The 26,152-nt window shown below is 44.0% G+C and overlaps 2 protein-coding genes across 20 annotated transcripts in view; one reads left to right on the top strand and one right to left on the bottom strand.

The window, feature by feature from the left end:
- Positions 1-10,985, top strand: part of camk2d1 (calcium/calmodulin-dependent protein kinase (CaM kinase) II delta 1) — a 95,198-nt gene extending 84,213 nt beyond the window's left edge. For 10 of the 19 annotated variants that reach the window (XM_036550844.1, XM_036550850.1, XM_036550843.1 and 7 more), the window contains 4 exons: positions 6,750-6,825; positions 7,324-7,418; positions 8,281-8,514; positions 9,917-10,985. In XM_036550844.1, coding sequence (XP_036406737.1) covers positions 6,750-6,825; positions 7,324-7,418; positions 8,281-8,513 — 404 coding nt within the window. In that variant the 3' untranslated portion in view covers position 8,514; positions 9,917-10,985. Of the gene's footprint in view, positions 1-6,364; positions 6,386-6,749; positions 6,826-7,323; positions 7,419-8,280; positions 8,515-9,916 lie in introns of all 19 variants that reach the window. The other 9 variants (XM_036550848.1, XM_036550841.1, XM_036550834.1 and 6 more) reach the window with 2 other exon arrangements.
- Positions 10,986-18,409: 7,424 nt separating this feature from the next.
- The window catches only part of ank2b (ankyrin 2b, neuronal), a 99,807-nt gene continuing 92,064 nt past the window's right edge, over positions 18,410-26,152 (bottom strand). The window contains exons 50-56 of the mRNA XM_036550766.1: positions 24,047-26,065; positions 22,401-22,490; positions 21,475-21,558; positions 20,974-21,138; positions 20,375-20,563; positions 20,023-20,114; positions 18,410-18,978 (exon numbers count right to left, since the gene is read on the bottom strand). Coding sequence (XP_036406659.1) covers positions 18,777-18,978; positions 20,023-20,114; positions 20,375-20,563; positions 20,974-21,138; positions 21,475-21,558; positions 22,401-22,490; positions 24,047-26,065 — 2,841 coding nt within the window. The 3' untranslated portion in view covers positions 18,410-18,776. The remainder of the gene's footprint in view (positions 18,979-20,022; positions 20,115-20,374; positions 20,564-20,973; positions 21,139-21,474; positions 21,559-22,400; positions 22,491-24,046; positions 26,066-26,152) is intronic.

The raw sequence follows: 26,152 nt of genomic DNA, 5'->3' as shown, positions 1-26,152 counted from the left end.
TTGCACCGGTAACGGTTCCGCTGAACAGATGAAATATGAGGTGTAATTGTCCCTGGTTGAGTGTGTTGGTGTGTAAAAATGGCAGTGCACATTTAATAAGTACATTGTTTAACATTCAGGGGTGTGTATTCAGTCTAACTTCTGTGGTGCTTTGACCTTAACTATGAGTAATGACGTTGCCCTCCATTTTGAGTTAGTAATTACACCTTTTCAGTTCCTGTAAGATTAATATGAGTTTGGTGGTATCTCTAATAAACAGGAAAAGGTTACATATGGACTTCTTGCTTAAATTCTTACTCAAAGCTCAAGGGCCAAAGGGTCATAGCCATACCATTAGCCATACAGTATGGATATTTAATGTTTGTTAAGGGTAGAATAGGAATAAGTAAGAACAGGAACAGTAAGTGTGCCCACTGTACATGTATCCCTGGATGACATCCTTCTTACTTTCAAGCTGCTTTGCAGCCTAGGTGTCATGGCAAACAGCTTTTTTATTTTTAGGGGGTCTAGTGTTAAAAGTTCTTGAGCACATTGCTGTTTTGTATGCATTATTATTCCCCTCCTATGATTATGATCCCCTTTTTGTAATTATCATGTTAGCTGACCCGTATTTCCAGAACCAATGGCACCCTGTGGTATTCTGTGGTATGTGGAGTTGCACCTCCTCTATTCTTACTTACGGCAAGCTCTTTGGCATACATGTGGGAAATGCCGCACAGACTCCACTGACCGGGAGGACAGGCAGGGGAGGGCTGGTTTGGAAATACATGTGGAAATTAGTTGCTGTTTTCATTTCTTCCCCTCTCCTCTCTTTGATGGTCCACCAAGCCAGAACAATAGATTTGTGTGTGTGTGTGTGTGTGTGTGTGTGTGTGTGTGTGTGTGTGTGTGTGTGTGTGTGTATGTGTGTGTGTGTGTGTGTGTGTGTGTGCACGCGCACCAGTCCTTTTTGCCACAGGCTACAGTGGTAGGTGCGGGACTTCCAGATAGGCTGTTCTTAGCTCTCAGCAAAATATTTTTTGCAGGCTTTGGCGTCGTTGTCTGAGAACATTTTTCACCAGCACCGGTTGTTAGTCAGAATAATCAAAATCATGGCTTGAGAGCAATGTGGTTTAAGCGAACAGATGGTTCCTCTTCTGGTTCCGAAATCTGCTGGTGTCAGCGTAGCTTAACTCAATCACCAAAATAAATATTTTTACTTCAGGAGGAGCACCTTTGGGAATAATGTGACACGTCACAAAATGAATAAGGAAATGGATGGGAGGCTGATAAGCTCCCTGCTGATGTTCGTCTCCGCTTTCTGAAAATACCGCAGCATCAGAAAGCCCAAGTGACCATCTTTCACTGACATTCCATGTTATCTGCTCATATTCTTTCCCAGTGTTTCACGTCGTCCTTTCGGATGTCAGTGATGGATGCCTGCGCACACAGATTGAAGATAATAAATTAGCTTGATACCTTTCATTGAGCAGTCTTGTTATATTATGTAAGCTGTCAAAACTTCATTATTTCACCACATTTTGGAAGAGCTTGTTAAATGACGGATGGTTGCAGTCGATCGATTAGCATAATTGATGATATATTAGTGTAATGCTACATTGCATCATTGGTGGGAATTTGATTAAAAATTAATTGAGGAAAAGTAATTTTGGTAATAATATATTTTAATAATGATAATAACGTGTGATTCTGGATGAAAGGAAGTTGAGAAAATGTTCTTCTTGCAGTGGGTGCTGCAGGTATGTAGTGATTAAATATAGGAGAGTTTAATCACATACTGATTTTAATCATTATGTCTCTGAGCATCAGTTGTCATATTGGGACAATGTGTTAGGAGTGACATGATCCAGCTGTTTTCCTCTGTCCATCAGCTGGAGTGTTGAATCTTCACCTTCTGCGTTTCACAGTGTGTAGAGATGGACATGCCTGGAAGGAGGAGGCGAACTGATCCATTCATTCAGACACAGCCCTGTTCGCGTCAGACAGAGAGAGCAGTCTGGCGTCTGAACAGGCGCCCCCCCCCCCCCCCCCCCCCCACTCATCTTCTCTTTTCTTTCCTTTTTCTTGTGTTTTCCCTGCCAAGTTCACCACGCCGCGCTCAGCAACGCTGGAGACTGAATCATTCTTCATCACTCACCGAAAACGACATCCACTCATTTCCATTCCATTCATTTTGCCCTTTTGTTTCCTTTCTCTTCTGTTTTCCTTTATTTTTTTTTTTTGCTCCATCATACCATTTCCATATCCACACCTTCCCCCCCCCCAAAACCCCAACCAACCGCTCCCCAAATTCCTGACCCCCCTGGTGCCCCCTCCACCCCCCACCTCCACCCCCCTCCACCACAGATGTATCTCAGGTGTACCTACGGGAGCGCTGCAGCTCTGCCCGCTCTTCCTCCTCCTCCTCTTCCTCCTCATCCTGCTGGTACTCTCCCAGCGTGTGGCCCAGCGGGGAGGTCTGCTGCCGCTGCGTCCTCAGGCTGCTCGTCGCCAGCTACCTCCTCACCTTCGTTTGCTCATTTGTTGTGTTTCTCTCCGTCAATTCAACAGCAAAGTGCGCAGAGAACGCAAACTCAAAGGGCTACTCCCATAGGCCCGAGCCCAGCCAGGCTCCCAGCTCTTCCGTGCAGTGTAAGTTCAGGAGAGGTTCTCCTGCCAGTCCCTTCCCCCCGCCCACTCTACCCCCAACCCCAACCCCTCCCAGGCATCAGCTGCCGCTGCCACGTGAGTAATGTCATAGGACAGCAGCGTCCCTGGGACTGAGAGCGCTGTCAGCCAAGGTCACATCCCCCTCCGCCTGCACCCAGGTGCGAGATCCGTTCCCTCTTCCTGACTGCATCGCTGATGCTAATATCAAGCCCCTGGCCAAACAGCGTCCAGATCCAGGCTGTGATTACACTGCCCCCTGGAGGGCGGAGGCTGCCATTTAGTTGCGTTGTCCCCATTTGGCCCTGCGGAACTGGGCAGTGAGCTGGGCAGTGCGTGTTTGGTGCTGTGGGGCGACCGCGCTGTGCGCTAATGAGAGATGGATCATCCTGAGTTGGGGAGCTGAGTGCAGACACTGAGACAGGTTGTTGAAGCCTCCCCAACCCCCCCCCCCCCCCCCCCAGGCAGTGGGAGAATGTCAGGGAGATCTCGTTTTTTTTCCTCCTGTTGCTGTCCAGAGAGATGGGCCTCTTAAAAGTGCTACACTAGCAGTCCTGCGTGATGCCAATCAGTGTCCTGGAGATGAAGCGCAGAGAAAGAGAACACTTAGTATCTCAATTTATCTCCAGGTCAGAGGGAGGAGGATTGCAGTTTTGGATTAGGCTATAACTGGACCATCTGCGACGAAGAATTTTGCTGTGGTTCCCCGGTTGTTGTTTTGGCATTAAAGGCAATTATAAGTTTTACCTGTAAATCACTCCACCACTGAGGATAGATATTAAGTGGTTAGGAAATGAGTGAAAACTGCATCGAATTCGGGTCCTCTGTTCCTGCCACCTAAGTAGTATAATTGCGGAGTGATGATCATGGACGTGCCCACATATAGCAGAAAATCTATGGATACACAGTATATAAAGACTGATGAATTTGGAAGTATAACTATTTAAAGGATTGATGGTGTAGGACATATGCAGAGAGATGACTATGCTGGCGGTATACAAAGGATAGATGAGACTAGAGGTATATACAGAGATGGCTGCAGAGGAGCTGTATGAAGCCTCATGAATTTGGGGGTATATAAAGAGATATGCCAAGCCTGCACATCAATGCTCACTGTTGCGCTGATTCAGCCCCAGTGTCCTGGAGTGAACTTCCTGCCTGATAAAGGACATGAAAACAGACTTTAACCCAGAGGGCAGAAGTAATTTTTTAGTGCCATTCAAAGGGCATTTGAATGGAATTTTCGAATTAATCTTAACTGTATGTACATTTTTATTTACATTTACATTTTGCCATTTAGCAGACACACTTTATCTAGAGTGGCTTGCGTTGTGCAAGCACAAGGTGCATTTAACAAAACGGTATGAAATGTTTTACAAAACAAGAACATGCACATGAGAGTAATATACAGCATGCTAACACTATATATATATATACATGTCCCAGTTCTGTCAAATGAAAAAATATATTGCTTTGAAAATTTTTTGAGAGTGAATGGGAGAATGGGACCTAGCAAGAATGGGACCTAGCAAAGGGGCTTAGCTGAGCGTTAATGCCCACAGCTCTTGAGTAGAACATCTTGATACCACTGGTCATTCATGTGGATGTGTTCTTGTGAACAGCCCTTTGTGACATTACAGCACCACGGTTTAACTGCATGGGATCAGTCATTTTTCAAACAGTACTGACGTCATAGTAACGCTTCAAAGAGTCTGATTTCATTGTAAGAGAAGCACACAACCCACATGAAGCAAAATCCAGCAGCAGAATCAGGCCCAGCTATATGGGCGTCACTCTTTTCCATCAGCGAATCAGGATCAAAATCACGTTTCTGTGGCATGAATCCCTCCTCATTATCCCGTGAATGAGGTTGTACACTGATACGTTGCAGCCTCGCAGGATAAGTTGAGTGATTTAATTTCCTCACAGCAAACTGAATTTTCAGTCTCGGCTCTACGCCGTTCCGAGCGGCAAATTTGATGAGTCGCACTCGGTGGCGTAGCGTTTTTCGGCATTAAAGACCCATTAAGCCTTTTAAATGGAGAGGATTTCTATTAAGTGAGAAGAATGGAGGTCCTCAGACGCCGCTGTGTTTACCCTTTGCAGTTTACAGTTATGCATGAAACCTGCGGCAGATTCAGGGGCCCCACCCACCTCTCCAGGCTTCTTCTCGGCAGAGCCGATGCAAACGAAGCTCACAGCCATTTATTAGACTGAAAATGAAAGCGTTCCCTCTGCATGCTCCCTCTGTGGAGCTTTAATTAGAAGACAGTGCTGTTCAGAGGTGCTGTGAGATCGGGAATGAGAGGGAGTGCTCAGGCAAACAAACAATCAATGCAAACACAGTCACACACACAGTCACAAGAGCACATGAACACACATGCCTAAACTCACACACAGTCACACGTACGCTTGAACACACATGCCTAAACTCACACACAGTCACACGTACGCATGAACAACACATGCCTAAACTCACACACAGTCACAAGAACACATGAACTCACAAGCCTAAACTCACACACAGTCACAAGAACACATGAACACACATGCCTAAACTCACACACAGTCACACGTACGCTTGAACACACATGCCTAAACTCACACACAGACACATTGCATACACATGCGTGCCTTCACAGACATCCATTCATATACCAAAGATACGAACACAAAAAAGAAGTAGCTGACTCACACACTGTACACAGGCTTAAGAAATAACAGCACATGCCCTGACACACAACTCGCACAGGGTGGGAGACGCCTGTGCTGAGATGAATTGTCCTCTGCACAGAATAGCAATGCCAGTGAATTTATTCCAAGTAACTATGATTTTTGAAAAAAAATAAAAAGGTTGAATGTGCGAGAGGTGTGATTGGAGACGAGTTCCTTGCTCTCTGAATGCTCTCCCTGGCCATTCTTGCCATTCAGTCGGAAAAAAAAAATGAGGCTTTCGTGAAGTCTCTGGAGAGACCGCAGCATGCGAAATACGAGAGGCAAAGCTTGCAGCTGTAATCTGTCGTGCTAAGTCCGCGGAGTGCATTTTGGCAGTGAGCAGAAGTGATCTTTCTTTGCGTTGTGAGGAAGAAGGCCTTGCGGCCAGCTGGAGCTGGCCAGGGTGCAGTCGTGATGCAGGACAGTCAGTACTGGGTCTGTCAGTTTGGTTCATCACTGGCCACTCTCATCTGTCGGGAAGGTCTTTGTGTTAATGTTTCTGCTGAGAGGATTCTTAGTGGCTTCTTGAGCCTAGTGCTGACTCCCAGCACGACTTTCATCACATTACAGCAGCAACATCATAATAATGTTAAGGGAATGTAGCTGGGGAAATGCTTTGCTATTTTGTCATTAAATAATCCCTCATACAATGTGGTGTATGTGTGTGTGTGTGTGTGTGTGTGTGTGTGTGTGTGAGTGTACACCCTTGTTGTGCATACTTAAATGCATGAAGCAATGCTTAAAGACATATGCATATATACTCAGACGTATGAAAACTGTCCAATCACTCTGTGTTGGTAGTCCTTCTGTTATTAATAGTTATTTTTTACCATATTTGTTTGACTATGTCTATTTATAGAAATAAAATATCAGCAGTCATTTGTTTTGATTTCTTTTCGATGTATCCTATTGGGTAATATGTGCAGTATTTATTAAGGAAGTGATTGATCACTCTAAATATGCTTTTTGCCAAATTATGAAATATTTGTTTATTATCCCTTAGCTTGCGCTCTAAACATTAAAGGTAATCAGATACTGCTTTTTTCGTCATTTTTTTATTTGAATTTGCTAATGATAAGTGATTCTACCCTCTGTAAAACACAACTTCTTTGTGGAAGTGTTTTCACCCAAACCTGAAATCTGGCGTGGTTGCAAAGCAGTTTGTATTTTGTGAATACTATGGTTTTGTCCTCCATAAAACACAACCAGTAGCTGACTGTGGAGAGATGCTAACGTGCTGTGTGACTGTGTGCTGTGACAATTCCATGTGTCGTACACAGTGTAACGAATGTGACTCATTACATTGGCGGCGCTTCGCGAACGCAGGCCTGTGGGCCGTCTGAGGCCGTCAGCTGTTGACGCTGTGTGTGGTCACCTGTCTGTTACAGCTCGCAAGCAGGAGATCATTAAAGTCACGGAGCAGCTGATCGAGGCCATCAACAACGGTGACTTCGAAGCCTACACGTGAGTGCCCTGTGTCCATCTCCACGGCGACGCTCCGCGGCCCCTCCCTGCTTCCTGTCTCTGTCAGTCACTTGACTGTGATCGACTGTTTGTTTTCCTTTTGTCCAACCCACTGCACCCACAGTGCAAGTTCAATACCCCTGTCAATGAAATGTATGAGGCTGCTGTATGGATGAGATTCAAGGTCAGTGTTACTGTGGTAGACTGCATATGAATGATATTCAGGCTCTCACTCATTTACTAATAAATCTAGTGATAATAAGTCTCTCTAAGTGTAATAAATCCCTCTGAGAAAGGCCCAACAATGGATCAATTATGACCTACACACTAATTATTGAATGATGAACCTACACTAAATCGCTGCTTCCTTTTGTGTAAAAAACGAACGCCTCCTCAGCTCATTGCAGCTTCTGTGTGACTTGACGCCTCTTTAGTGTTTGATTCATTTATAAGCCACACCCTCCCTAACACCCCCTCTCTCTCCCCTCTGTCCCGCAGGAAGATTTGTGACCCAGGCCTTACATCTTTCGAACCTGAGGCCTTAGGCAACCTGGTCGAAGGCACTGACTTCCACAGGTTCTACTTTGAAAACGGTAAAGGATCACCATGGCAGCAACATCACAACCAGCTACCAGCCACCCCTCCTGACACCAACCACACCTCACCCGGGACCCCCATGGAATATACATCCATATGTACATTTTTGAAACATACAAACTTAATAAATGATTTTTTATAAATGATTTTTACCGATCATAATTCAGGTTGACTACATTGCTCAAGGGTACAACGATAATGCCACGTGTAGTACGTGAACCTGCAGCCTCCAGGTTGCAGTTAATTAACAAGTGCACCACACTGCCATCCCATGTCATTCACAGGTCTAGACATATTTCCTAGTCCATTAAAGGGTGTCACTTTTTTTATTCCATTACCATGACTCCTGTGAAAGGGGGGGGCAAATTAATGGAATGCATAGGTGTGTCAGGTACTGTTGAGCGAGAGGGCCAGGCCGAGTCACAACCTGCACGCTTCAGCACATGGGAGTAGAATTCGTTCCTTTCTGTTGTAATCCCGCCCTGTCGACCTTCACATTCAGCTGTATACCGGCCATGTGCCAGACAGGGGCAGCAGTGTAGCATAGTGGTAAGGAGCAGTGCTCGTAACTGAAAGGTTTCTGGTTCGATTCCCCTCTGGGGCACTGCTGCAGTACCCTTGGGCAAGTAATCTAATCCATAGTTGCCTCAGTAAGTGGATGAATGTGAATGTATAACTGCAAAAACTTCAACCTATAGAAGTCGTTCTGGTTAAGAACATCTGCCAAAATGACAATGATGTCATGTAACATGTTCCCTCCGTGGTTGTCTGTGTCCTGTGCGCTGTCATATCTAATTCCCTGCTCCTCATCCTTTAAACCGTGATTGATGGCTGGACTGACTTGAGTCATTTCTCCAGCTCTGTCCAAGGGGAACAAGCCCATCCACACGATCCTCCTGAACCCGCACGTGCACCTGATCGGCGAGGACGCGGCCTGCATCGCCTACATCCGGCTGACGCAGTACATGGACGGCAGCAGCATGCCCCGCACCATGCAGTCGGAGGAGACGCGCGTCTGGCACCGCCGCGACGGCAAGTGGCAGAACATCCACTTCCACCGCTCCGGCTCGCCCACCGTCCCCTCCAAGTAAGGTGACTGCGTCCCCCTCTTTCTACTCCCGCCCGCTCGCCCCGCCCCGCTTCTGTCCCCCCCGTTGCCCTCGCCCGGCCCTGCTCTCTCAGCCCTCTGCCTGGCCGGGCTGCCCCCTCTCTCACCCCCCAACTCGCCCGCCCTCACCCACCGTTCCCGCTCCTCTTGCCTTCTGTGTGGGTGTGGATTTCCGGCCAGCGCCGAAGAGTTTCTCTCAGAGCAATCTGATGTCGCTCTGAACATGGTCTGTATTCGCTTTGAAAGCAGTCTGAATTCACTCTGAACACTATCCAAATTCTGAATGCTGCATTTACTTTCAGTATAGCCAAGAGTTCACTGTGGTCCTCCAGTTCTCTTTCCAGGTTCTGTCTCTCACACATGCAAGCAACCTCACGTATAAACCCGCTGACTTTTTCCGTCCGTATGCAAATCCATTTTCCATGGCTTAATGAACTCATTCTCTGTGGCACAGAAAAGGTTGACTAAAGTCTGCACTCGGCTACAGGTCATATTACCTCTCTCTGTGTCTGGCTCAATACATTAGTATCAGTAATGGAGCCATTATGGATTCTCTGCAACAGTATAAATCAGACCGAATTGTATTGAAGCAGACTTAACTGAAAGATCAATAAAAGAAACTAACGTGCAGTCGTAATGAGTGGGTTTACTCCGTTCAAACCATTTAACAATTTTATATCTTTGTTATCCATCACAAATCCACCGTGTGTGTGTGTGTGTGTGTGTGTGTGTGTGTGTCTGCATGTGTGTGTGTGTAAGCGTGTGTTTTGCAATGTGTAGCAACATCTGGAGGGAGAGGGAGGTGGGTTTGGAAACAGAAGAAATATCCCAAACATTCTAACCAGCAATTTCTTCACGGTTTTTGCTGAATGTGGGAGGGTTATAAGAACCACCATTAATCCCCCACTATTGCCAGGACCCCAGCATGGGACCCTGTCTTGGTCCCCACTGACCCCAGTTCTGCTTGGAGAGCAGTGATCTCCATGCCCTACTCCAGTCAGGCCAATGTGCCACGGACTCATCATCCTGCCCATTGGATGTCTCTGAGTGCTGGGTGGGCAGTGACCAACTGAAAGCACTGAGTTAATGGCCTGTACACCATAGTGCTTAGACCTGTCAGTCCATGACCCTGTCACAGCCAGACCATAAATGTGGTCATAGTGATCATAGCTGTTATACACCCGGCTGTTTTTAACCATATTGTAGTGTTTTCATAGCACAAAGGAGAATAATGGTAGAAATTGGATAATATGCACACGTTATGTGAAAGGTCAGCACATTTTATTGAGTAATGTAATGAGAAAATGGTTCAAGAAAACAAATACCACAGCCGCCAACCAAAAAAAGTGCTCTGACCTTTTGTCTCTCTCTCTCTCTCTGTTGCAGCTAAAAAGCATTGTCAGCATAATACTGCTCAATCGAAGACTTCCTGTCAGCTGACCCCTGCCAACCTATCTGATGTCTGCCACGCCCCCACACCCACCCTCCATCCCCACCCATTTGTCCCCAGAGTGTTGTTTACACATCATTGCTGGACATGATCCAAGCAGAAAATCCAGACTCTATCATTCTTAAGTTTAAGTACATCCTTATATCACATTGTGAGATGCTTTACATAGTCCTTTTCACAATAGGACGTTTATCAGATAATTGTGTCTTTCTAATTTCATTTATGATTGTTCTGTTTTTTTTTTTTTTTTTGCAAAGTTGTATACATTTTTTTATTTGCAACATTCATATATAAATGTGTACCCGCCAGAGCCATCAATGATATGTGAAGTGTTGACTAGCAGTTCCTGAGAACTGTGATCATGTCAAATGTCAGTGTCAGCTTCTCCCCCCCACTGTCATATCGGAAAACACCATCCTTACATCGAATGCACTCATAGTTCACAGGGTTAGTTTTTGACCGCAGCGATCTGTGTCAAATACACTTGCGTCCGTACTCATGCAGGATTGGATTGCCCCTTATGAATCGGAATGATCAGTACTGTAATGAAACCCTTATCAGTCAGGGCTGTTGATATGATATGGTAACCAGGCAGTTCAGTTACTTGCACTGCGTCACAGTGACAGGATTCCTGCAGTGACTTCACACTTCTTTTTATATGTATCAGTTTGAGTGCAATATGACAAATACACATTTTTAAGAGAAAAAAAAAATAAAAACAAGCTTGCTGTTGTGCTGGTGACGTACAGACTTTGTGATTGAAGTAAACTGCTACACTTGCTTACAATTGGAGTATTAACAGTTTCATGTTGACCAGCTTTTTTCTGTTCGCTCTAAACTGGTGTATCAAGTTTACCTGGACTAATACAAAGAGGACTTCAATACTGAGAAAGGGAAAGAAAAAAGTGTACGTTTTGCTATGGTATATGTGTTTGCCTATACATTATCAAATCAAATACTTTTTCTCAAATGTTTTAATAAGAATAGAATGTAACATATAAATATATACATATACATGAGGCACATGGAGAGATGTTTTAAGTCAGACCAAGGTATTTTCTTATTGGTAATTTGTGATTTTTTTTCTTTGTTTGATTTTTGTTCTGTCTGGGGTTTTTTACATTGTGTAATTGATTGGTTTTCCTGCTAATACTTGGCTAAATTACTTTGGTCCTCCAGTATTGGTTGAGTTTGTCTGGGCTTCACTTGCAGCAGTAAAGTATAAAAATTCAGTGCATGGTCCCACTTCTAAAGAATACCCCCCAGCCCCAAACACATTGGTAGTCCAGTCCTGGAAGGAACCTTCCTGCTAATCCTTTGTATAATTTGGACCTCTGTGTTTGTTACTTGATTTAAGGCGACATTATTATTATGGTGACTTTGATGTTTTATATTTGAATAAAAAATTGATTAGTTATTGAGTCCAATGGAATCACTCAGTTTTAATCATTTTTTGTAGGTAGAGCTTTGCATAAATATGAGTGTATTGAGCCATATCATTTTGCCAACAAAATTGTGAGGAGAGAAAGGAGGAAAAAAAAAAAATAATAAAATACCATGTTATTACTGTAAATTGCTGGTGTGACATCATTGTTGTTTATGAAACTAAACTAAATAGATGTGGCATTGGGCATTTTAATATCTAAGGTGGAATATTATATAGAATATGTCAAGTTGGTCTTCCACAAAGATACGTTAGGAACTTGCTGCCTGTACTTTTGTCACAATGATAAGACAATAAATATATTGTTCTCTTCATGTTTGCCCTCTTCTGACTTGGTGCACTGAGCAGCACTGCACCATGGGATACGGTGTATATAACTCTTGCTACTATGGTAAAGGACTGATGATTGATATATTTAAGACATTATAATAAAAATGTGTGACTTCTGCTGATCTTGTGTTTGATTTCTTATGTGATTCTAATATATTTAGCAATTTTCTCTCTTTGTGCATGGAAACATACATAGCTAACAAACTAACTCCATTGCCCGTGCAATGTAAGAGTCACATGAAACTGAAGAAAATCACATTTGTAATTGTCATGATCTCATACAGTGTCTGACTATGTAATCATTATTCATGTCTGATTACATGCCTCACAGAGAAGAATGAAGCAACATAAATACATTTTAATAAAGAGAAACGGCTATTTCCCACTCAATAGTTTCACAGACTGCAAATATATCAATCACAGGAGAGATTTTAATCAGAAGTAACATTCTTTAACAAATGAAAACAAAAGAACTACTGAATATGTAGACATTGCATCCAGAAGAGACAGGGAAGATAGAAATCAATCGAATATCAGGTAACAAATGACTCACTTCAGATGGCAGCCTGGTCATTAATTGGAAAGTTGAGAGAAATATCTCACTGTTTTAAGTGTGTTAAGGCGCCATTGGTAAAACCAAAACAAAAACTCAAAATATCAGCTGTCTTTTCAAACCACAAGTCAGTGTGAAATCAATAACAATTCAGTCAGTTTGGCTGATAAAGCTCAACCTCACAGCCCTGCTGAAACAAAATAATTACATTTTCAACACTGGCTCCTTGGCAGAAAAACAGATTGTCTCTCAACACAACTGAAAAATAATGAGTGTGTTAAAAAAAAAAAAAACCCTTAAATTTATGGTAGTGTGTGCTAATTGGCAAGTGATAGGCAGGCAGGTCCAGATTATAGCCCATTGGGTAGTTTGAATCAAAACAATGATGTCATTTTTCAATTGGTATGTGAGGCTTCACCCATAACCAGGGGTAGAGATCTTGCATTCCAGTGCCTTGAGGCAAAACTAAGGCCAAGAATCCACATTCTTGGACAGGCCTGCAGATATCAAGTCTTTGGAAAATCTTAGGCTTTGTTCCCAGCTAGGAAATAAATGCTCTTGTGACCACAGGGAGAAAGTTCTGCATACAGAGCTCATGAGCAGAGAGGAAGAGATGAGTCTATGCCGGCAGCAGCAGCGAGGAGAGAATGAGATCATGAACAATACTAAGCATTGAACCACAGAATGATAGACCATGGCTGCTCAGGCCTGCTCCCTAGAGATACCTTAAGACCTTTTTGGTCTTAAATTTTCATTTCATTGCACGCCTAATCAGCAAAAATATCCAGACGTGGGATGGGTTTGTGTCAGGTACCTGATATTCTATGATGCATCCAACCGCATTAGACGTGCAGGATCTCAGTACAGCCTCTGGGAGGATGGCAATCTCTCTGCTGAAGCATGTCAAAGACATCAAGGGGATCCATAAAAAGAAAGAGGTGCATGGCAATGGATTAGCGTGTATCAGTGCTAGTGAATTTGCAGTCATAAAGGAGGAGTATTAATGTTGGATTGGAGCAAAGTGGTAGGAGAGCTAACCCTGCAAAGAGACTATGTTGAATATATTATTGACTGATGGAGTGTCATCTCCATCACTAATCTGTTGGGATTTCTTTTTTTCTTCTGAACATTTGTGTCCTTTGAAATCTAAATTTGAACAAGCAGCACCATGACAGTGGATATACTGCCATCTAGGGGTGATCAGAAGTAGTGTTCTTTTCAGAGCAGGGTCTGAATTGGTATTTAATTAAAACCTCTGAATCGCCTGAGAATCACAGACTGTATAAACTCAAGTTTAATCACTGATTTATTCCTGGTCAGAAGGCATCACTGGTGTTGTTTAAAGGGGAGAAAGTCATCCCTCGAGTCATCATTTTTAATGATCCTGAATCATGGTAGTTATTAAACGTCTTATCGCGCCTATCACAATGAATATAGGGTTCTCTGCCGTCCTGACCAAACTCTCCAGTTTAACTGCCTAGAATAAATCCCTCCCTCTCCACCTCATTTACTGTGTGGTGAATATTCTGGTGCAAAATGGCTGAGAGGAGTCACCTCCCTTTCAGCGTGAAGTGCTTTAAGCTACTTGAAAGGTACTGTGCAAATACATCCCATTATTATTCAATACAGTATACCCTTATTGGACAGCAACATCAGACAATGAACAGCTTACAAATGCATGTGGTGTTCAGCAAAAGTGGAAATGTGTTTCTTCTAATCAGGGCAAATTTATGTGCCCTTGTTTGGAATGCAGATTTAGGATTCAGTTCAGGAACAAAATCTAACCAACCCTGATCTGCAAATGGAATCTGTGCCTATTTCTAATGTTTCAATGTAACATGCCTAGAGTTTTGTGTTCTAGACGCAAAATTATAGCTGTGTCATGCTACAGATTTGTAAACAGATTTCTGAGTAGAGCAGCCGTAGCGCCATCCTCAGCTCCTGCCAAAATCGGTGAAGCCACAGCCAGAGGGGTCAGGTTTGGTCAGTGGAAGTGGTGTGGGAGGGGCAGACGAGGGCATATTTCCCTCTGGACTCGGGTAAAAGCCAGCGCAGATGTGCATTTGGCTCTGGGACACGCGATCATTTAAATGAGACGTTAAACCAAAATCCTAATGTGATGTGGCTACAATATAACCATCAGACCAATCAAACCCAGCATTACTGTAGAAATATATAATTTTCTTCACTAGCTAAAAGGTTGCCAAACTTATACAAGTGGGGGCTCCACGTTTTCCCCTCAGGGATTATATTGTAATATGTTTCCATTTACACCAGAAATTGTTTTTTTTTTTTTTTATTTTAGGCCTAATCACAAATACAATGGACAAACTGGCATTGACAAACCTGTCAAGAAATGGTTCATTGCCAGATTGAAAGAACTTTAACTTACCTGTTGCCTGTCTGTGTTTCAGTGGGATTTCTGCAGTTGCCACAAAGAGCATCATGTTGTAAACTGAGCAGAGGGTCAAGGCTGTTTAAATTCCAGGTTTAAGGTGAGGAAGGAGGACATCAGACTAGTGTACATTGAACACTCGTACATTTTATTTTCAATCAGCCATGTACACACTGCAGCTGCTATGCGTCGTTAGTGTTTTAATGTTTTAAATTCATTTATTAACTAATACATGCCCTCATAGATATTTATATATATGTATATAATTGTTATCACCATGGAAACAAGATGCTGATTCATCAAATTAAAAGTTTACTTCTGACAGCTCTCACTGTGTTTTTTTCAGCTTTTTTGTTGATTACACTCAAAGTAAACAGTTATGTGAAAAACCATAATATCATTACATATATAGCCTGCACTGCAAAGAACACCACAGATACTTTGAGCCTGCCCGAGATTACACCCATATACATCTTTTTTTTGTTTGTTTGTTTGTTTGTTCATTTATTCCTGTGTTGAGACTGTCCTGGTATTCTGGCACACGACATGCCAGAACGTGGAAGCATACCTAAATTCAGAGAAGCTCTGTGTACAATACTAACTTTCAGCAGTTGTGTGGACGTTCCCTTCCCTTATACCACCTCACACACAGACACACACACACACGCGCGTGCACACACACACACGCGCACATACACATGGCTTCACACTTCAGCAGAGAGGACAAGCAACAAAGAAGGTCAATAAATAAATAAATTAGAAAATAAGAACAGTGTTAAAGCAAGAGATGGCTAAAATGATTCTTTTTTTCCTTCAATGAGAATTTGAATGAAAAGGCCTGGAGAATGTCAAATTTGTAAACTGCAGCTCACGACTGAAGGAGGATTATACTTATAGAATATGTGCTGTACTGACGTTATCTGAGCCAAGTTCAGCTGGGAGATTCATGTCTTCAATACGTAAAACACAGAAGGGTTTATGTTGTCAAGCTGTACTATGACAGAGAATATGGCTGTAATGGAAAGCAGGGCAAGATTAAAATAAGTTTGCCAGTCTGATCCTTTGAAATGTTCACAAACGGAGAGAGGCGCTATCCTTCAGAGGAAGCTGACAGGAAATGAAACACCTAACTTCCTGAAAAAGGACGCACAGCATCACAAGCTCTGACCAGCTGTCCTACAAAAACCCCAACCACCCGTCCCTCACTGAACTCCATCATATTCACTTTCAATCCTTTTATCAATCTTACTGCTGACCACAAGTTGCAATGGCACGGAAATCCTGGAGGGTGTTTTTGACAAGCACAAGTTACAAAAGCGGAGTTTCCTTTAGAGAAAATGTATTGCTTTGCTATAAATATATTCTAGGTATATGTTAAACCACCAAAATGTGTGCATTTTCCTAACAATGCAATATAGTAAAATAGCATTAACGTGTGTCACAGGCAGGCTGTTCACAAGAGCATATGTACGACTTTTTAGAAAGATTGCAAGTTTTAAACATTTATAAGTATGAGGTTGGTAAAAATCTACTCAGTAGTCATCATGCTATTGTGCAAAGTGAGCTTATTTTTCTTTTTTTTTAGTTGATTCATTAAAGACGTATAAAAGCCGCTGCACGCCAAATGTACTTTCTGAAAATGTCATTTTAAAAATATGTTGAAAGTTTACTGAAGTGCACCCCATATTCAGGAAAATGGGAAAATATGAACATCTACTCCAAAAACAGTCCACCATGATTGTCACCGTCCTAGAGATACCCTCACCCTCACCCTACACACTTCAGCTATACTGTACACTAACCTATCACATAACCTGCAGTCATCTGCCTACACAATCCCTACCTGCCTCACTTCCTACGGCTGTCACTGTGAAAGTGATGTCGGCACTCAGGTTGACCTTCCCACTTAAAAAAAAGTTTAGATAAAAACAGCCAAGGACAAAAAAACAGATCAAACATCCCTAAGAACTGCCAGAGCTGTATCAACTGTCTGAAACCATGCCGCACATGAAAGAGTCAAAGGAGTATGTAATGGTCCATCCATCCGCTGTGGCTGAACTCTCAATGAAGTTAGCTCCGATAAAGTCAGTACAGAGCATTCGTTTGGGAAGAAGACTCTTTAAACTTAATGCCCGGCCTCCAATTCTCAGCCTACCGCTGTGTTACAACGAACACGCAGTATTCACTCCATTAAAAATCTGAAGTGCTTATAAGGAACTTTCCCACAAACTTCCAGTGACTGAACGCAATGTCTCCATGCAAATATTGTTCATGTAAATGCAAGTGTATATTTCTGCAAAGGGTGACATTTGGGGAAAAAAATAACGAAACCCCTGCTGAATGCTTTAGCATTAACCTTCATAATAAAAGAGGAATCTATAGTAGGTGCTGATCTTCCTGAAGAATCTTTTCAAGACTCAGATAACGTGTCACTTTCCGAAGGTTCTAAGTGTTTATTTTTCTACAGATTGCATTTGCATCAGCAAAAACAAACAAAAAACCAAAAACCAATATTCTCTTTCCCTTTAAAATTCTTGAGAACGTCAAACCCCTTATGAGTCTATCTTAAAACAACACTGGTAAAAAGGGAGGGAACCAATCAAAATCACAAACGAGAGAGGCTGGGAGAAAAAAAAAAAAAGATCAGTGCCACGAATGTTATGAAGCCAGAACGTGATTACAACAGCTACAGTATATATGCCACATGCTCATACAGTGGAAAAAAAATAGAAATAAACAACATTCCTGATAACTACTTTCATTAACCAGACGGCGAGTTACATTGTCGGTGAGGATGTCTGTGATGCCACACAGATTGTCTGTGAGGGAGGTCTGTGATGTCACACAGATTGTCTGTGAGGATGCCTGTGATGTCACACACAGAGGGGTCAGTCTCAGACCTGCTGCAGCTCATAGGAAAAGAGGGGGGGGGGAGACACACGGCACGCACAGAGAAGAGAAAGAGACAGACAAACAGACAAACGGACAAACAGACAAGTGGGCTGAAAGAATGCATATGCAAAGCTCCCGTCAAATGCAATTTAAATGGGCTGCACCAGAGCCTTCTATGTGATCTATCTTTGTAAACACAAAATCGACATTTGTACGCACTTTTTATTCATTGGTGCGGTGTGGAGTCATCTGAGTTCATCTATACCTTCCTTAAATGGGTCACAGTAGACTATGGCATTCATTCCTTCTTTCCAACACAAAGTCTTTTTTCATTTGGTGACGCGACGGCTGTTAGCATTCTTCCACTGTCTGTAGGCGTCACCCTTATATTCTTCCCCCAAATACAAACACAAGATGGAAAAACAGTTCCAGCAGTGACAGCTCTGATCTAACAGCTTCGCAATGCGCCTGTACACCCTTATTGTAGTGTCACCAAGGGCTCGACCCTTGACCTCAGGAAAAAAAAAAACAGATCTGGTGCTCAGTGACTTTGTTTTAAGGTGTGTGCATGTGTGCAGGTATGGTAGGCAGTGTAGTAAACCAAAGGTTCCTTGTTGTCAGTCCGAGCATGTACTCCACTGCGTATGTACAACTGTTCACAAGTGTCCTTTCAGAAGAGGCCTGTGGGTGAGACTGACGCCGTGGTTCCCCCACTCACTGTTTTTTTTTTTGTTTATTTTTCTCTTGGTTTTAGAGTTCTTTTTTTTTTTCTACCACAGCAACCAAATCAATTAAATAAGGAAAGGGTGGGGGGGGGGGGGGGGGGGGGGGGAACAACACTGTAAAATATCTATGACTTTAAGTTCACTCAACAACAAAAATGGGAAGCAATCTTTGGTCACAAAACGAGCAGAACAGGAACTCAAAGGAAAACAAAATGAAGAAATAAAAATAAATAAAAAGCAAAAAAAGTGTTCCATTATACCCTATGGGAAAAAAAAACAATCCAGTGTCTTTAGATGGGAATATAGGGTTGGGGGGGTATGTGTGTATTGGGTGGGTTGCAAGTGCGAGGCAAACAGACTTGGGGTAGTGGTGGCGGTGGGCGGGGTGCAAAAAGGTGAGGCCAAAGGGGGGTGGGGTGAGGTGGAGCAGTTTGAGGAAGCGAGTGAGCAGGGCGCGTCATTCCCTTTTCTCCTCCTCCTCCTCCTGCTCCTCCTCTTCCTCGGCACAGTAGCGGTGGAGCAGGTGGTGCAGGCGTTGCTGGAGGTCGTCGGGCTGCAGCGCCTCGGGGGTGTCGTCCAGCAGCTCCAGGTGCACCTGCTTCCCCTGGCCGTCCCTCACCACAGTCCTCTTCTGCGTGCGCGTCTTATGCATCCGCGTCCTTGTGAGGAGAGGAGGAGGCAGTGGGGGGGTGGGGGGTGGGAGAGATTGACAGGGTAGGGATGAGAGAGAGAGAGACAGACGAGCAGAGAAGCCGTCAAGCAGGAAGCCCCAGGGGAAAACGGCACACTCAGGGCTGGGAGACGATAAAACGACTGACCCCCCCCTCCCCCATGACACTGCAAAAACCACTCAGAACCAGAGAACACCTTGCTTTCCCTCAGAGCCACCTCCGGGGCTACAAACTCCATATTACCATTCAACTTGATTCTTTGGTCTTCTGTAATAATTGAAGCATAAAAACCTCTGGTCTGAGTAATCTGCATGTCTGTGCAGATCGGTCAATTTTTTGAGCAAATAATCAGCTCAAGGGAACAAGCAATGAGAAGAGGGGTGCAAACAGGCTTCATCTACAGCCATCGGCCAAAAGGGAGACAGAGGGGGTTACCTGGACAGATAGACAGACAGGAAGTGGCACAGACAGACGGAAACTGCCAGTAAGAAGAGCTGTGGGTGCCAGATCCAGGGGAAAGTTGATTCAATACATAAACATTGGGGGAAAGGGTTGTTTGGAGAGATGAAGAGATTGGATTCGTGACAAGTTCCTCATAAATGTAAAAAAGCGCACTGAGGAATCCAATTTGTTAAAAATAATTGTCTGGGGTGGAAAGTCGTTAGCCGCTGTGCTCGGCAGCAATACTTACTTTCATTTTCAGGTTCCCTGGAGCAAAGGTGAGTTTGTACACGTATTAATAATGTATTCCTTTGATGTTTTCATGAATCTGTTATCTGAAACACTAGCATGCAGCACCACCCAGCTGTGTGGATTTCACAGCTCCACTGCGTATTCTCATCTGTTCCAGCCTGGCAGCTGTTGTACATTCTGCTCAGGTTTCTGCGGCACCAAGAGCGGAAAGGGAGACTGTGTTATACGGAGGGGGAGACACACCGTGCTGTTAAACCACGCCACAGGACCCCCAGGGTCCAAACACTGCCTTTGTTAATGGATCCAAACAGAGCCGAAATCACACATCATTCCCCAAACCTTCTGATCACTGATCCATCCTCCTTCACAATCTCCTTCTCTACTAAATGTGGGATGTCCATTTTTCCAAAGCCCCCTGCATAACTCAAGGCCTGAATGTAATGAGAATGAGAGAGGATTTCACTCACTCGGACATAGGCCTGACACTGTTTGTACTGACCAGTGGTGGGTTCGTTCCACTTCCCAAAGTCTACAATAACTTGTAGGTTTTAGTACTTCAATGGGCACAACTGGGATCTGCAAGAGCAGACCCTTAGATTTCCCATTTAAAATAAAAAGCAGCTGCAGTGTTTCTGTAAACGATTTGCTCCTGCCGTGTGACAGCCCTGGGAGAACGCTGACAGTTGCTGACCTGTTGGAAGTCGTCTTTGGCCGAGGGGAGGTCGGTGGCCAGCGCAGGGTCTCCCGAGTGCTTCTCCATCCTCTCGCCCCGCACCACTGTGGTCTTAATCACCTTGCTGACCTTTCGTCCCTGCACGGGCTCCGCCTCAAACTCCGAGGCCGTGGCCCCAGTCACTGGCAGGGCCTCTGAGAAGGTCACCTGGAGGTCAAAGGAGGCAGGCCACAGGATTAGTTCCACCACGCGGACTGCGTGGAATATGAACAGGTAAACACCGAAACATATAAAACAGACAGTGAAATACACACTTCTCTAAAACAGAAAAAGACAGTAAGACATTTAGTATGGAGAGAACATTTGTGGAGACTTCAACTCTGGCCCTGAAGGTTAGAGATAAAGCTATGGTATAACATTATGCCCAAAATGGGCCCAAGCCAGGGTGGGTTTGCTGGAGTTTCTTCTGAACCAGCCCATCGAGAAAAGAGTGGCGGGTTGAAATTGTCCTTGCTCTTCTGAGGCTAGAATCACAAAGAGCCTGACAGAACCTGTCGGGCTTCAGGTCCACAGGACCAGAGTTACGCTCCCCTGTGGACACGCCCTGTGGGATGCACCTCTGTCTGATCTCCTCCGCTCCTCAGCACCGTCCTCTTCACCACTTTGGAGTAGCCGTCCCCCTCCTCCACGCTGACCGTCTCCTGCTGCGCTCCCTCCACCATCACCTCCTCCCGCTCCACCCCGTCCGCCGACACGAACTTACGGATGACCTTCCTGGTGACCTGGGCCGGAGGCAGGGGGAGAAAAGAACAAGGTCACCAAAACTGACCCAAACGGGTAATTAATTGGGCTTGACATTACAGTGGGGCTTAATATCTTACATTTACATCCACATTTATTCATTTGGCAGACACTTTCATCCAGAGCGACTTCCAAGTGAAGGTACCTATTACGAAGGGACCTTGAAACAGTCTGATATTGTGACGCTTCAATGACTTCCATCACACACTCATACAACAGGTAATACAAAGTCATTCATATAATCTGTGCCGGATATGTGCCACAGTATATGAATGAGACGTGACAGAGGCCGGATAAAGGCTGGGTGATGCATTTACCTTCTTCACCACCATGTTTCCATGCTCGTCTGTGTACTGCTCCTCGGTCACTGTCTGGGGCGGGATCTCTGGCATCTCGTCCGCCTGCAGAGAACACAGCTCACGGATCAGTGCGCCGTACACAGCCCTGCATGCAAATGCATGCACACGTGCACGCAAACACTCCGTCGGAAAAACAACCTCATTCAACCAGACATATCCTTCAGCGAGGACGCTCCACTGCAAATATGCGCAAATCTCACAGGGCATATAGTTACACACATACACTGAGAGACCAAAAAGAAGAAAATCAGGCACCGCAGAAATTTGCCAGCACAATCAACATTCCATGGTTTTTTCCATAAATTAATTGTATGACACCATTACTGCTATGACCTGTAAAAGAGATATTGGGTCAAGTGTATATCTATTAAACCATGTTTACAGCCATTTAATGCTGCCATTGTGATTACCAGAATGACACACACACACACACACACACAATGTACATCAGTAGCCTTTACTCATCAACACGGCATGAAAGATGAAGGAAAAAAGAAAACTGAAGCTTTAAAAAGCTGGTAGCTTCACAAAATAAGTTTAAAAAAAAAGAATTCAAGAAGTTATGGCAGAAAGCAGCTTGGGTAAGTGCGGCATAAATTAATTTCTTATGGCATGTGCTACAAACTTTTCAGCCAAAGGTCAGGGAGGGTTGGGCAGGGAGTTAGAGAGAAAGGTCAGAGGATAGAGTAGGGAGTTAGAATTCCACTTCTATTTTACATTAAAAAAGGGGTGTGGGGGTAGGAGGGTTGGGGAGGAAGCCCCCTCCATGAAACACAACATCTTCTGCTAAAACTCAGCCCCCCCCCCCCCCCACAGGGAACTGCACCCAACTCAGGCCAAAGCAAACCCCCATGCACTCACAGGGCCCCGCCCAACCCTGGTACCTGGATGATTACTCTGCGACGGACCACCCTAGTGGTCAGCACCTCCTCTTCTGAACTATCCGACAGCACACCTAGCTCCTCTGCTATCTCCTGAGAGGTAGCAGAGAGGCATTGTGGGTATCAAATGGCTTACACAGAAATTACAGCAGCACTTCATGTTGAATTATAAGAGGCACACTGGGCAAGCCATGCCAGGTTTGTATTTGTTCCTCCTATTCTCTCTCTCTTTCTTTTAAAGATCAGGGTGGTCTCACACATTGATTTATATTTGGCATATTTAAGGTAGAATTTATTGGCAATGGAAAAATCCACTGTTCAAAATATTAAAAGGCCGTTCAATTCTGCCATGGCAATATATCTGCTGTAATAGAACTAATGTTCATATTCTATATGAATATTAACAAAAAAGAATTTTAAAAATTCAAAGCAGTTTATGAATTTAAACAAGAAAGATGCTGATCTGATAATCACTGTGGAAATATCACAATGATTGATGGAAAAAGATGGAAAATGAAAATACGATGGAGGATGAAGAAAATAACATGGATCTTTATCACCAGCATAATACAGAACTTTATTGGAAGCAATCGAGTTTGCTTTGGAAATTATTCTCACCAACAGACAGTCTGAGTCACTGAGTTCTAGTGAGCATCTCAACAATATTTATATTGTATCGGTAAATCATCAACACTTTTTCCATTTCCATCTGCTTGAAGACTCTTACATCCGATCACCAAATATAAAACATATTTAGAAAGAGAGGCAATGGGCACAGGAATACATGCACTTTCACCATCTAAACGCATACGATATACAACAGCTAAAAGATCTCCAATCATCTGGAATCTCAATACTCCCAAACGTGAAACAGAAGCAGAGGGAGGGTTTCAGAGCATTGCAACAGTCCCCAGCCTAGGTCATGGTAGGTTCAAATGCATTCAGACATCCAAACAGTTCTGGATGAAAAGCAGGGCTTCTGTTCAACCTTACATCCAGCACTGTTCCGGTGTTTCAGCTTTGAGGGTTGTTAAAGTCCACTGGGTGATTCAGACACCTGCTCTGTTAAACAGTGCTTTATGTTTCCCTAGAAACAGGCTAAGGAATGATTGGATAGAGAACTGGGAACCAGCTGGACACTATCAGTCATCACCAGGACTAAGGTTGGAGATGCATACAGCACAGATTACAACCCGCGATAACAGCACAGTCTGGCCGCCAAACCAGAGCACTCAATCTCCATTAGAAGCTGCCAGTGCAAAAAAAAAAAAAAACTGAATTGCATTATAGCACGCTTCCGCAGAAGTGAAGAAAAAACATGCAGTGTTTAAGACTATTACCTGGGCCGAGGAAAAAATGTTCTTTAGCAAATCAGGCTTGGAACACTGTGTCACCCAACTCTGTTATAAGGTCAGAACTTGTGCCTTCATTTAATTTCGTTGTCTACAGCCCTGATGGTAGCTGCATGCAAGCATGCTAATGTGCCATTAAGACAATCTGTTTAAACCCACGGCAACAGTGAAGGTTAGAGGGAGGCAGGATCTGTTTGGTTTGGATGTACGGTACGACCCGTGTGTCAAAGCGTGACTGCGCTGTATTCCAACTGGCAAAGCTGGGGCAAAAGCCGGGGGTCATGCTCACACTCTTACCCTCCCTAGATAATCATCTTCATCCTCGTATTTGGCCTCCTCCCTTGAAGGAAGCTCCTCCAAGGACTCTACAATAGATATGGTACCGGCGCACGATGTGGTGACTTCCTTCTCTTGCTCATCTGAGACCTCCTCCTCTGGCTCTAAAACAATGGGGAAGGTCTCATACCCCTCACTCCCTGTAGAGAGGGGGCGCCCTTCATCCTTACTGGGTATTGAAGTATACATACTGTATCCCTGGATTCCTTCCTGGTACTCAAGGCTAAACTGTTGAATGGACAATGGCGCCTCACTGTCGAAAGGTGTGTCTGTCGCACCTTTTGGTTCTTCAGTTTCAGCCTCTGAGTAATCTGAAAGGGCCTGCTTGCAGTCAAAGTACTCATGATCGGAGTCTTCATAAGCATGGGCAGGTTTGTGTCTGTGGTCTTGTGCTGGTACAGTATGTTCAGGTGGCCTACTCAATCCAGAAGCAGCTTTTTCCAGTGAAGTTGTATCTTCTTCTCTGCAAGTGGCAGAGTCTTCATCCTTTGGCTGAAACTCTGAGATAAGAGGGTGTGCCTTTTCAGGGGCTTGAGTGTCACAAACTGCCAATTTAGGTTTAATCTGAGGAGTGCTTGATTCAGCAAAAATTTGAGCCCTGTCTAGGTGACTTCTTTGCACTTCAGGTGAGAGTAGTGTGCTAGACTCAGAGGATGCTGTACAGGGTCTTTGAACAGTTTGACCCAGCTCCGAGTCAGTCCTGACTGCAGCAACTGACTGTTGACTTTCAGGTGTCACATCACTTGAATCAGTTTTCTTTTCTCTACATAGTTCAGAGAGTGACTTCTGGAATTCTGGGAGGTCATATCTGAAGTAAGGAGAAGTTGGAGGAGTTTCTGGTGGTGCTGATGTATCCTTAGCAGTAGATTCAGAAGAATCTTGACTAATTTGAGCAGTTAGTCTGTGGACTGCAGATATATATTTATCTGCCTCATATGGTGGTAGACTGGATGAAGAGGACATTTCAGTTCTTGGTGTCGTAAATCCATGTGACACTTGGCTAGGCTGAGAGAGTAGTGTGATTGATTCAAAAGGTAACTGATCGACGTCTGTTGACTCTGCCAGGTGAGATTTATGTAAAACACTAGATGATTCATTAATATCAGATAATACTCCTCCTAATGGAGCAGACTCTGTTAATTCTGACCCTGTTTCTGCCAAATCCTGAATGGTAACTGGAATTTCTGTGGTAGTTCCCAGAACAACTTGACGGGGTTCAGGAGACTGGAGTTCTGTTCTGTCTGAAATGAGTGAAATTTGGCTTTCTTCAGAAGGTGCTCTGTAAGAAACAGTTGCTGTGGGGCTGCTGGTAAGGAGAAGTCCTGGTAAATTGGGTGTGACTGTTCTATGAGTGTTTACAACAGAGATCGAGTCAGGTAGACTGAATTGAAAAGGAGCAGGCATTTTTGCATAGGACTCACGAGATAATCTGACATGTTCAGGAGAGCTTGATTCAGAGGGTGTTCTGACGGATCTGGTATGTTCAGGAGATACAGGACTTGCTTCAAAAGGCAAAGGTCTAATACTCTCAGGAGACAGGGGACTTGACTCAGATTGACGTGATTCACGCGACTCAGACCATGGCCCAGAAAGATCACAAGTTCCCACCTGTTCAGAGGCAACTCTGAAAAATTCAGGCATGACCTCACTAGGCACAAGTGGAGATTTGCCAGATACAGGTGACCCTGGACTCAGCTCAGAAGGTGACAGAATAAATCCAGGAGAAATTGGAGTGTATTCTGAAGTGGTTACATTAATTTCGGCGGGTATTTCCCTGAAATCAGAGGCAGTCTGACCCAGTTCTGATGGTGACTCTGATTCATACTCTGACCGTGGAGGAGGTTCAAATAAAACAGAAGGTGAAGGAGACACTTGGCTCTGGTTTTCATCAAACCCAGTTGACATTTCCCTCAATTCAACAATTAACTGCCTTGAGTCTGACGATACCAAATGCTTTTCCGTAGCTGATTCTGGCCAAACCTGAAAAAAATTATGAAAGTGGCTAAACATGAAGTCCCTTAAATATTGTTTTGCATTATGATCTTTCACTGAAAAACTTAAAGGCTG

This window comes from Megalops cyprinoides, chromosome 18 (genome assembly GCF_013368585.1).
Source record: "Megalops cyprinoides isolate fMegCyp1 chromosome 18, fMegCyp1.pri, whole genome shotgun sequence".
NCBI classification, from domain to species: domain Eukaryota; kingdom Metazoa; phylum Chordata; class Actinopteri; order Elopiformes; family Megalopidae; genus Megalops; species Megalops cyprinoides.
This window is presented reverse-complemented; position numbering and strand designations above follow the sequence as displayed.